This window comes from Ixodes scapularis, unplaced genomic scaffold (assembly GCF_016920785.2).
Source record: "Ixodes scapularis isolate PalLabHiFi unplaced genomic scaffold, ASM1692078v2 PGA_scaffold6__148_contigs__length_123643588, whole genome shotgun sequence".
Classification (NCBI taxonomy): domain Eukaryota; kingdom Metazoa; phylum Arthropoda; class Arachnida; order Ixodida; family Ixodidae; genus Ixodes; species Ixodes scapularis.
In genome coordinates, this window is record NW_024609881.1 from 107968305 (window position 1) to 107980864 (window position 12560).

At 49.4% G+C, this 12560-nt stretch overlaps 2 protein-coding genes across 2 annotated transcripts in view; one reads left to right on the plus strand and one right to left on the minus strand.

The window, feature by feature from the left end:
* The window catches only part of LOC8050873 (MICAL-like protein 1), a 31884-nt gene extending 21962 nt beyond the window's left edge, over window positions 1-9922 (plus strand). Inside the window, exons 5-10 of the mRNA XM_042294666.1 lie at window positions 579-726; window positions 3964-4066; window positions 4136-4209; window positions 5757-5871; window positions 5938-5987; window positions 8239-9922. Of these exons, the coding sequence (XP_042150600.1) occupies window positions 579-726; window positions 3964-4066; window positions 4136-4209; window positions 5757-5871; window positions 5938-5987; window positions 8239-8393 (645 nt within the window). The 3' untranslated portion in view covers window positions 8394-9922. The remainder of the gene's footprint in view (window positions 1-578; window positions 727-3963; window positions 4067-4135; window positions 4210-5756; window positions 5872-5937; window positions 5988-8238) is intronic.
* A 227-nt stretch (window positions 9923-10149) lies between these two features.
* Window positions 10150-11444, minus strand: LOC8050871 (ribonuclease P protein subunit p29). The gene has a single exon (XM_002434510.5). It carries the CDS (start codon window positions 11274-11276, stop codon window positions 10647-10649), a length of 630 nt encoding a protein of 209 aa, XP_002434555.4. The 5' UTR covers window positions 11277-11444; the 3' UTR covers window positions 10150-10646.
* Between the last annotated feature and the right edge of the window lie 1116 nt (window positions 11445-12560).

A 12560-nucleotide genomic window follows, 5' to 3' on the forward strand; every position in this document is an offset into this window, starting at 1 on the left:
TACACGTAATTCTAGCTGTGTAAGCACCATTATTACCTACCACCCCAACAGGATGTAGGGCGAAGAAGCAAAAATATAGCTCGTTAAACACGTAACCGAGAGAGCTTGCGCAGTAAACAGACTAGGCAATAAGCTATCTTTCACGGATGCTATGTTTGGGTCACAACGATAATGACAAAGTGTTGACATACTTAGATGCGCCCGAGGTGAAAAGCAGAAGTAGCGAAGGCATTGTTGCCTCCTGGGCTTGGCTTTGCCGATTTTATGTGAAGGCAGCACAAACAGGGATAAGGCAACGACGAGCTATCTCTGGCTGGTTCAGACACTTGCGACTGCCTACGGCCATGTGCCTTAAAACCTTTTAGAATCTCTTCTGGCTAGCGAAGTGCAGTTCCAGGGTGACACTATAGATGGCGCCAGCATTCCAGTGTGTTCTTATGTCGTAGGAGATCGCAGGAGCTCAGTTGTAAGCAAACGCAAGTGTGTGAACGGGCCTTCATGCTCACATTAGACACTAGTAACAAAGAATCAATGTCAGTTATACAGCTTGGCAAAAGCATTGTTGCTCTGGTGTGCAGATCAAGCGCATCCCTCTGAGGGAGATCCAGGCCGAGATGCAGGAAATTGCCCAAAAGCAGGAAGAGCTGGAGCGGCAGGGCCGGGAAATCGAAGTGAACATCCGGGACCGGAACGGCAAGTACCCGGACGCCGGAGAAGGAGCCGCAGGTGTGGGGACGCCGCTTTGCTTGCTTACCGTCGCGGTGCGAGGTACATAGGCGTGGACACTGCGCACGTCGCAGCTGCCAGATAAAGTCCTCTCCTCGTCTTGGTTGCAACCGGCGCCGCCCGATGACCCTTCGATAAGCGGCTAAAGGCTGGTTCAGACAGCCACGTTTTCTTAAGTGACGTAACGTATAAGTCACCGGAACATTTGTGTTTCAAATGCCAGGTTATCTCCTTGAAGTAGTTGCCACGCTCAACATGAAGCACAGATGTCCCGATGACATGTACGTAAGTTTTCGTAACGTAAGGAAACGGGGCAGTGTGAACCAGCCCTTAGTGGTAGCATGTCACGGGCCCGGTTTCCCACGCTTCTTGATGGGAGACGTGCTCCTTTTTAAGTTTTTTCTGGGTCTGCCACGTTGTGTAGAACTTGGCACTTGCGCTATGCGTGTTGCTTAGACACAGCTTCGTCCTTGACCCTAGTTTCGTGCCTCAACGGTGGCGAAGAAAATTTTATGAACGCATCGGAATGGAGAGGTCTCTGGCACAGTGTTCGAGCCAGCGTCCGTCAAGGTTGGAGCAGACGTGCCGAAAGCGCGGGCGCCCAAGTGCCATGGCCACAAGACACTTTTTTAAGTTTTTGCTTGTTTCTCCTCCATTGCGCCGCCTGGCCGGCGGAGACGCTGTCGGCATAGGTTACTTGGGCACGCGCTCCGACAGGACTTTATCTGGTCAGTCGCGTCTATGCCTTTGCAGCGCTGTGTGTCCTCGCCTAAAGAGTACCTTACACCGCGCTCACTGCTCGGATCTCTGGGTTCGGTCGCTGGATACACCCAGGGTGCCCGCACCCCTCAGTCCGCACTCGCCACTCATGGATGGAGCCAGCATATACCTCTTAGAGGACAAGGCCACGGTGCCGGATTTTCTATGTCGCTGATCGGATTCCAGCATGGCACATAGACTGGACATGAGCGATGCATTAGCATTCACTACAAGTAAAGATGATGCAAGTTGGCACAAAGGTGAAGGTGACACTGAAATTGTTGGAACACATCATTTCATGAGGGCAAGAGATGACTAATTGTACTCGTTGACATTTCGACCAAACTCCGCCTGTTTAGGTGAAGTAATAAGACAGGGCACTTTGTAGACTCTAACCAATATCTTCAATGTTCCCGACGTTTCGAAGCCGGCTCGGTTCCTTGATCACGGGTGACTGTATGTGGGCCCAAAGGCTAACCACAATCTGAACCGATCCACCGGAACACTGCCAAGCAGCTATATCCACGGGCTAAGATGTGCCACACTCAAAAACAGAAGAAAACAATGCTGAGAGAGAGAGAAGAAGAAAACAATGACAGATTGCTACCTCTGGGCCCACATACAGTCGCCCGTGATCAAGGAGCCGCGCCGGCTTCGAAACGTCGGGCACATTGAAGATATTGGTTAGAGTCTACAAAGTACCCTGAAAAGTAACAACAAAAGTAATGTTGTTACTCTCGACGTTGCATCAGATAAATGGAACTACAATTAGAAGTTACATTTAGAAAAAGTAACATGTTGCGGTTAAATGTTCTGAAAATGTAACTAAGACTGCTGATGACCTCTGGCAGCAAACGTTGGAAATCCAGGGCACTGTGGCCTCGTCATCCAGGAGGTGTTGAACCAACAAAAACATTAGCACAAAGTTTCATTAAAAGTTACCAAGATGCCCGTCGAGTGCACAAAGTTGACAGCAAAAATGCGAAGCAATGAAACATAGACTAGAATTTGTTTTTTTATGGTAATCTATGAATGAATGGTTCTTGTGCACAAGGCTTTGTGGCTTGGCTAGCCAAACTTGCATTGGTATGGCCACATGTGAACGGAAGGATAGATTTGCGAGGTGCAGGGGGTGAAACCTTGTCACCTCGAGTCAAATATAAATGCTAAATGGACTAACAGATTACCTACGAGTAGCTGGCATAATGCTCAAAAACACTGCTGGCTCAAACTAGATGAATTGTGTGGCACTTAATGTGAACAATGCTGTGCTAGAATAAACAGAAGCGTGGCATACTTTAGCAGTATCCAGCGACTCCGGGAAAATGGTGCTCTTCAGGCATGACTACTTTAGGCTCGTTCGATTCACCGACATCAGCTGCACTTTGCGCACACTGTTGCATTCGATTTACGAGTGCAGCCCTCCTTAAAGCACATAACCGAAGTACGCTACCCTGCGCTCTTCTGCACCGTGCTACACTTTTCTGCAATGGCGTAGGCTGGTGCAGGTAAATCGAACGAGCCCCTTAAACTGCACTCCTAAGGAGGTCATCTTGCGCAACTTGGAGGTTAGTCTAACTGCAAGGTGGTGGATTGCTCGCTGTAACACGCGCTCGCATAACTGCGCCGGTTTTTGCTGAAGCGCTTTGTGCCCACTGACCCCGACCGTGAGCCAGCGGCGCCCGACGTAAAAGTGTGAACAGTATGTCGAGCCTGTCAGGTAAGGCCTTGTGAAATCTGCAGAAATCCACTTTTGGCATCATCTACTCTCGCTACCAAGTTTGTCCAATGGGACAGGCAGTGAGGCACATTCTGTGCTGAACCAGTTTTAACTTGATCACCAGTTTGATCCAGTTTTGTGGACCGGTTCTATCCATCCATTTTGCTCGGTAAACCAGTTTTATCCGATTTCGTAAACCAGTCTTTTCTGTGTCAGTTTTACCCGGCTAACCGATTGAGCAAATGAGTCGTGTCCAGGGCCGTACCCAGAAAAAAATTTCGGGGGGGGTTTTCGAGGACAACGGCGGCCATTTTGTCTTATTTTCGCCTATGAATCATGTGCATCGGTGGCATATAATGGAGAGTTATAGCAAACCGAAGAACCGGTCCCGGTTTGGTACCCGGTAGCCGACCGGTGCCACTGCGCGTGCGCAGAGGTGGAGATTAAAATCGGCTGGCTGCAAGTGCACCGACCAGGGCCGTACCCAGAAAAAAATTTCGGGGGGGGTCAGAACCCCCTATCCCCCCCCCTGGTTACGGCCCTGGTCGTGTCCACCGGTTTTTACCCCTAAACCAGTTTTATTCTCTAGTTTTAACCGGTAAACTATTTTATCTTTTTATCTACGCACTCAAAGGAAAGGAAGAGTGGTGACTGCTCCAGGTTGTTGCTACACACAGGCAGCGTGTTGGTCTATAGGGGTCCCGTGTGTGGGCTCTAAGATGGCCAGCGGGGACCGTTGATGCCTCTGTGAATTGCAGACTCTGAGCCCTCGCTGGAGGAGGAAGAGATGATCATGCATCTGTTTGAGCTGGTCAACGAGAAGAATGCCCTGTTCAGGCGCCAGGCGGAACTCATGTACATGTAAGTGCCTGGGACAGCTTTGCTCTAAGGGCGGTCTGTAACAGCCCCCGTGTATGACGGCCGTTTCAGAAAGCGATCCCAGCGTCTGGAAGAGGAGCAGGTGGAGCTGGAGTACCAGATACGCTGCATCATGACCAAACCCTGTAAGTTACTAACGATGGCGGTCTCCAGGCAGAACGGCGGGTGACATTAACGGGCTAGGGGCATCCTGTGGCGCGGTGGCGCATGTTATGGGGCAGCCATTGTCCCTTTTTGTTTCTGATCGAGCTGAAACTTTTCCCCGAGTCTAATGGAACCTTTGGTAGGGCCCCGCGGGGCGGTAGCTTACGCCTGCCGCGTCCAAGTCTCCGGTGCAACCACCATGCTACCACAGTGCTTCAAGGTACACTACAATTGCAACAGACTTTTTATAGTACCTGGCTAGGGCACATATTTTCATAAATATTGAAATATTTAGGTGTCGATTTTAAAAGGAGCCGTGGATGCAGTGTATGTTCCATCCTTCATTTTTTTCTTTCTTACATGTTTTCTCTGGATGTAGAATGCAGAGCACAGAAATATGGAGGAGAGGTACGCAGTGGGCGTACCTCTCCTCTTCACTTCCTCCAGCCTATGGGAGGCTCTCAAAAACAACTTCTGTTTTGATGTCACTGTGATGTTAGCCTCAATCCAGAAGTCATTCCTGAGCCGGCTTGCATGGGCGCATGAAATTGCTCTGGACGAGAAGGGCAACTTTGCTTAATTCCGAAGATTTCGGGATAATGAGTGATTTCACATTAAAAAGCCCTAGTAAAAGACACTACGTCATTTGCTTCGCGGAAAATGGGATACATATTTTTAAATCTAATTTTAAACACTAGCAGAAATCGAAACCAAAACTTTGACTCCGTCCGGCAACATTGGCCTCAAGTTGTCAAGAATGTGGCTATCACGTGACACGAGATGTCACGTAATCCTCTACGCAACGACGGGCAGGGTTGGAGCGAGCGTGTGCCAGGCGCAAGTGTCGTCTGCACCGCACTCTTTACCACGTTTTGGTGTCTACGACATTCGACGACGTCTGAACAACTGCGGAATAAGTCTGCGCACGTAGTGTCCGTAGTGTGGACGAAACTCTGAAAGACAATAATTACAAATGGTGAGACGACGACGGCGGTTGCAACGCGGGGGATGGCAGTAACGGTGGGACTGCGGTGGGGCAGCCGGACGGCTCCCGAGAAGCACGCGCAGGCGTGCCGAGAGGAAACATTGCTGACGTCACCCGCTACGCTTTCCCGGAGGAGTGAAATTAAGCTAAAAAGGTCAATGGTGATGACGTATAGCTCAATGTCGACTACGCCCATGCCGAAGCCTTGACTGCGCTGTTGGTTGCGCCTCAATTCGTCCGCTCGAGTCAGCCGATTTCGGCAACTTGGCGAGTTGCAAAATTTGCCGGACTGTTTCAGAAACATTTAGATAGAACTGCATCGTAATGTTTGACGTGTGGTTTTCCTGGGTTATACTGAAGAGGGCTGCATGTCACGTACCTATCGTAACCAGGGAGTTAAAATGCATTTTGGGTGTGCATTGCCCCTTTAAGACTCCTAACGAAACTGCTCTCTTCACTTCTTTTGTCAATGGGTATGGCACTAACCTGTGGAGACAGGGCATGTGTGCTCACTGCACGGCCATTGGCCAATCCCGTGCGCAGTGAACCAGAAGTGCGAGGAGGACGCCAGTCGGGAGGAGGAGCTCCTGCAGCGCCTCCTGGAAGTGGTGGAACAGCGTAACGAGATCGTTGACAGCCAGGAAATGGACCGGCGCAGGTAAGCCTGCCTCCCCCGCCATTTCCGCCTCTGGCCTCACTTTCTTCTCTCTCTCTCTCTGCGCAGGGTCATGCAAGAGGACTGGAGTATCCAGGAACAGATGGCGCAAAGGCAAAGTGAGTTGTTCTCTCCGCCATCAAACATCTCCGGAAAACGAAAATAGAGTTTATACTTCGCCCAGTATGACGGGCAAGTCGACTAAAGCGCGCCTCGCCTCTTTCATAGGAGTTTGGGGATTGTGACATGGTCCGGTGAAATTAAACAATGTGCTACTTGAAGGACATTGCAAGAAGCTTTGAATCTTGGATTCACCTCCGTCATGTGAAGAATGCGTGGCAGCGCACATTAGTTGTGCGCTTTGTCAACGGTGGAGCAGGACCACCAGCGTGGACATGCGTTTTGCTGGGAAATTAAAATGCATCCAAATTGAGTGTTTTTTTTTTCATGGCCCTTTAAAATGTTGCGTGTGCTTTATATAATTGTAAACTATGCCAATTTAGTGGTTTTGGTTCTGTTCAAAAAGAATCTAATTATATCATGCCTTTAAATTTACTAATTAAAAATTAATTATATCGAACATTATTAATTTTCCTAAGTAGGCACTTTGGCAGAAACCAATAGGGCATCAAGCTTTTATCTTTGCAGTGCATACTTTTCACAAAAGCAATTTGGCCAGCATTCCTTGAAACACCCTGTATTTGAGCAATAAGTACAGTAGACTCTCATTACTTCAAACCCCAAGAAGGCACAGATTTTGTTTGAATTATAACAAGGTTGAATTATCAGAAATTCATTTAAATATGGTGCAAGACAAAATTATGATTTGCTTAATGAATGGATACAGATAGCAGATATTTGATGATTTCGTCTACACAGGCCTACTACTGTATTTTCCGGTGTATAAGACACGTTTTTTTCCAAAATTTTCGGTGGTGCGTCTTATAGCCTCCCAAAACTAGAGTTCCATAACAAAAAAAGTCAAGAAAACGAAAAGAAAAAAAGAAGACACGTCGCTTTGCGAGTTTTCAAGTCACGGAGGCTGCGCGAGTCTTGGAAGCCGCGTTTCACGACATTTGCGCAACCACACATTATGAAGTTTCTTCGCGGCAAGTGTGTGAATATAGGTGCGTCTTATACGGGGGGGGGGGGTTTGTCTTATACAACGATGCGTCTTATACACCGGAAAATATGGTAATTGGAGACACATATGCCACATATGAAACATTGGTGAAATCTACGAGATAAGTTAATTCATCACTCAAAAATCTTGTTTATCGTGGACTGTTTAGACAGCACATGACACCTCAAAACGAAATTAAGTTTGTTCATTCATCAAAAAAGTTGTCTACTCTAAACTGTTAGCCTTGTTGAGCACCGGTGCGCTGCAGAGAAGCCACACCCATGGAAGTGAGCTCCGCGGTTGTTGCTTCTTTGCAGTGCACCGGTGATTGGAAAGGTGAATTAATACATATGCTACTTCAATTTGATTTTCATTTTGAAACTCACCGGGCTTAAATCAAAGCGCGGGGGAAGTTTGGCACCTTTGCGCAGAGCAAAAGGCTAATAAAAACGAGAAACCTAATGCCGACAACGTGCAATAGTTGTGACAAAGGACAGTAAGCACGATGTACGTGGGAATGCAAAGGAATTTTAATGTAGTTACGCAGGCATGAACCTGGGGGACTAGGAATGGTGCTGCTTGCAAGAAAACCCCATTTCGATGCAGTTTCTCTAGTTCTTTGTGGTACCTTCTTTTGCACATTTAGTGCGAGTCGCGGCGCCATCTTTCTAGGCATGCATATATTTGTGTTGGTAGCTGCGGGTGGGCTCGAAGCGGGCCGCAGGCCGATTGGAAGACTTTTAAAGGCGGGGTTTGGAGACCGCTGAATTTCACGAAAATGCTGTTCGAATTAAGCGGCTTATAAATACATTTAAAACATAGCGGGACAACCAAAATTTTGAAACTCATTTGAATGGACCAGAAGTATTAAATATACGAGTTTGAATTATCGTGAGCTTACTAAATAGTTCAAGCCACCAGAGATCTAAAAATACTTGCAAAGCCTGGAACAGTCACAAGGTCATAAATCGTGCGGCGGACAGATTGAACTGAGTGGTGGTATATTTTATATATGTTATATATAAAATATATAACATAGTTATATATTTTTAACAAACTAAAGTGGGAGCCTTCTCTTGGTACCACTAATTTTAAAAATTTGAATACGTAGATACTGTACAATGCCCTTGAATGTACAGCATCTATGGCAACTTCTACAACCGAAGCGACGCAGTAACGTAGGCTTCGTGCGTTTTGCGGAGGATGTCGCTCCGAGCGAGTTCTGAGTAAACGTCTTTCCCGTGCAGGCGAGATGAAAGAGAAGATGGCCAGCCCCGAAGCCCCCAAGAAGCCCAAGAAGGTCAAGAAGGCCAAGAAGTCCAAGGAGTCCAAGATGGAGGACGAGGACAAGCGCAAGTCCCTGCGCAGGATCTTCAAGGACAAGCTGGTGCTTTCCAAGTGACGCGCTACGCACCCCTCGAGTCCCGGCCACACCAACCCTTGAGGGAGAGAGACATCGTCCCGTCCGCGGCATCGACGGACGTCTTCCAGTCCGAGGAATTCTTCTATTTATTCTCCGTCTCGTTTTACGGGTGGACGAGCTCCAAAAGTTTGTCCGCATCGGCGATGCTTCCGCCCTTGCGAAGTGTAGCAGACGCGAGTCTGCCGTCTCTTTTTTTTTTAAGCCTTTATACAGTCCATTGCAGGTAAACAATAGCGAAAAAAGCTCCTCCCCCAAAACGCCCTCTACCCTTTCCACTTTTGTTGAGCGAATGCTGGAGAGGGCAAGTGAAGAGTAGGAAAGCTCCAGTTGGTAGCGAGCAGAGAGCCTTGTGGGAAGGCTTCTCCCGCTTTTTTTAACCTGCAACGAACTTTTAGTTTCTTTTACACTGGTTTATTTTATCCCAACACAATGCTGTATTGGGGGGGGGGGGGGGGGGGGGGTAATTTTTTTTACCACATTGAAGAAGTGCCAGCTCATTCCATGCTTGCAGCTATTCCAATGTATACACGCGCTTTGCCAGTGATTTGCGGGCGTTTCCGTCATTCGCCCCTCCGCACTTGGCAGCGCCGCTTTTGCGACGCAACGTTTGTCGACCAGACCGAGCTTTTTTTTTTGCTGGGGGATCGAGAATCAATTGTACAGCGCTCTCAAAAGTATTCTGCAGTGGCCGGTTCGTCGGCACTTGCACTAACCGCCGGCTCGATTTCTTTGCAGCAGAAACTTATTGATGAAATTCTCCGTTGTCTTCCCCCACCATGGGGGACGCTCACTTTTGCGCGACTCTCGCTGGAGGAAGTGTCCCAGGCGCAGTGTCACTTCGAGGTCTGCCATAGCCTTGCCAGTGTAGATAGGAATGGATGATAGAGGGCGCAATGTGATAGGCACACCTCCGAATTTGCTCCGGCCTTGTGTACCTTAGAGCAGCCGCCGTACTCCATTTCAGTATATCCTACGGCACTCACGAGCCAGTCGGAGCAACAAAGCAAAGCGCGGGATAGTTCTCGAGGGGGGAGCAGTACTCCGGTGGCGTGTTTTCACGTGCCCGGCTTAGGTGCTCTGAATGGCCCGCTAGTGCTGCAGCCTTTGCAGTCTGCCACGTTGAAACAAACAATGGCGCAGTGGAGACTGGTACTTGTTTTTGTTCGATATCCAAGTAGGGGCCGCGTTTGTTTCTAATTTAGAGGCAGAGTTTGCCCAAAGTTGTTTTCGATGTGCTAGTCGCGACGGTTACGAGCCTACGAGACGGCGTCTATTAGAGAAACGCGGCGTCGGTGCGGCTTCCTAGAATTCGTTCCGTCCGGACAGGTACATGGACGATATAAAGAAGGCCCGCAAATGATGCGACACCTCGTGCAAATGCCTCGCAAGATGTGAAGGATGCCTCGTGCACTTTCCCCGCAAGGTGCGATGCCACTGGGCAGTGCGGAACGGCACGTCGGCTCCATTTTATACAGCAGTATTTTTGTGATAAAAATATTCTGTCTGTGGCAACGCCTCTTGGTCTCATTCGTCACGTTGGGTCAAAAGACGCCTTTGCGAGCGCGTCGGCCAAATGTGACCGAAACGCTCGAATAGCAAATGTGACGTGAAGCGGGCAGAACGGTGCTGCTGCTTCTGTGAGAATTCGTTTTATGGTTGCTTTTCCATTCAAAAGAGTGGCAAGGTGTCTACTATTACGTAGCACCTTTGTGTCAATGACAGCACAATCTCGCAGTTCTGCGACATTCTTTATTTGCATCGAGTCGCCTCTTCCCACCCCATCGCTGCACTGCATACAGTCGGTAGTTTCTGCAAAGTTGACGACAGTGGACGTTGCAAGCCCATCCGAGCCAATCCAGCGCTGTGAGCATATCACGTAATACTCGCACGGTATGCGGAGAGCAAGTCGTCTGCTTCTTTTGCAGGGGTTACGGTGACGTCAGAACGACGCCAAGTTCTGATTGAAGGGTAGTGGGTAGAGATCAAGGCAGCGCTTGTTTTAAGGGCCACCCACAATTCTTCCAACAGAGCCAATGGGAGCTCGGCGTTCAAACATCACCAAAACCCCTGCAAAACAAGCAGACAAACTTGCGCTCCGCTCTGGATTGGCTCCTGTGGCTGATAGCATCCATCGTCATCGCATGCGCGCAACACCTGCTAATCGAGACGCTTGGAAGCGCGTTCAGGTGAGGTGGCCGTACATGTTGTACGCGAAATGTTCCCCCGACTTGTCTAGAGGCCCACGACACCCTTGGTCTTGAACTTGGCCTTAACGCGCTCGAAGCTGTGCACTCTGAAGTGGCTGCCGTAGATGCGGTGGAGCTTGCCGGCGAGCTCGAAGGCAAACTGACTGTGCGCTTTGGGCACGGTCCGCACGCGTCCCTCGGCTGTGAGCAGTCTGAACACGTTCTTGGTTTCTTGGATCACAATGCCCCTAACACCCACGTAAGACGGACACCGAGACGCCGCTACCGTGAGATGACATCCCGTATACTCTGCCTTGAGCAAGCGTTCCTGGGCGCCGCCGAGAGACTCCGCGTACTCGCGCCACATTCGGTGGACGGCAAGGAAGGTGTCGTAAGATGGCGGCGGATCGGGGCCGTGCATGAGCCCAAGTTGTCGCTTCTCTCGCGACGTGAGGAGCTTGCGTTTCTTGGCGTTGCGCGATCTCTTCTTGCGACGGAGAAGTCGTTTCTGGAGCACGGCCGTGTAGCGGGCGAGAAGCTCGGGATGCTGGCCGCCCACGCGGTCTTTGAGGAGCCGCCGTACATAGTTGGTCCCCTGCGCCGGTAGCTCCTCCGCGTAGTGCATATCTTGGGATTGCACATAGATGTCTTCCTCGAGGACGGTCGACTGCGCCATTCTGAGTGTTCTCCGATTTTTAGCTAATAAGACTTGCCGCTTCAGTCAAGCTCACTGCTCAAGTTGATTGCACGGCTGAGCGGCCCTGAGCCAGTTGGTCGCACTTGTTCGCCATTTTTGTAAACGACGACTAGGTGAATATCGTGAATTACTGAGCCAGTTTAATCGGGCGGCAGTTTGCGCCACCTGGCTAGTGTAAAACTCAACTTTCTATCGACCTGGTTGGTCGATGTTTGAAAGACCCTCTTCTTCAAAAGCAGACCATGTGATTATTCGGATCGGTTGGAGACAACGAATCTGAGTTTTAGGAGATCGTTCTGATACCTCTGATAACGGTGCGATGCCGGCGGAGTATCGTGTAGTGTTATCGGAAACTCCATAATAATTGGGGTTGTGGGGATATTTATACAGCGTGTAGTTGGTCTGCCATTAAAGTTGCGACGAGTCACACGCTGTAGATGAGCAATTTAGCTTGTGCAGTACGGTCGCTAGCCTGGGGTCTTTAACGTGCACCACGCAGTAGTGATACACGACCGCACGCCGGTACGATGCTCATCCAGATCGAAACGGGCAGGGGTGGGGCTCGAGCCCAGGATCCCTGGGTTCTGCAGCGCGAGCTTTCGCTCCACGCGCGTCGAGCTGGGTGTGCGCTTCAGCCCACTCGGCCACCGACCCCCTCGGAAACTCCGAAATGAAGTAGGAGTGGCGGAACGCCCTTCCCCCTCTGCCCATAAAACTCCGGACCACCGCGTGAGCCTTCAGAAAGCTCTGTTGTGGACGAGTTTCAAATACACATTGTTTTGTATATTAATTTTTAAAGAAAGGGCCTAATTGATTTAGCTTCTCCCAATGTGCAAAATAGACATAAAGTTACACCTAAGTATGAAACGTCCAGTCGGGAATCCAGTCATTCTATCTATGGAAGGTCCAGTTTTAAATTCTAGGTGACAAATATCTTTACCCCAAACGAAATTACGGTCAGTGCGCGGGCGAGCTTAGAAATTTAAACATGACGATTTTAAAGGAGTCATGAAACGCTTTTTCAACTTTTTTCTGTTTAGCTTTCCTCCTCAACTCATAAATCGCGCATTGTACCAAACAGTTCAAGAAGTCGGAAAGGGGGGAGTCCCCTCTTGCTCGGAATCTGGCTTGTGTAGCCGGACACAGCCATTGTCCCCTAGAAGACTAGCCCGTCGCTCAAAATTCCGACTAGTTGCTTTTCCCACCCAGTTCACCCCGAAGCTGACAGTGCTGTGGAAGCTACGTGCTCGTTGGGCCAGCCAC

Bases quoted from the DNA above. Each gene is read 5' to 3' on its own strand.
- LOC8050871 (XM_002434510.5), bottom strand. From the start codon at position 11,276: ATGGCGCAGTCGACCGTCCTCGAGGAAGACATCTATGTGCAATCCCAA.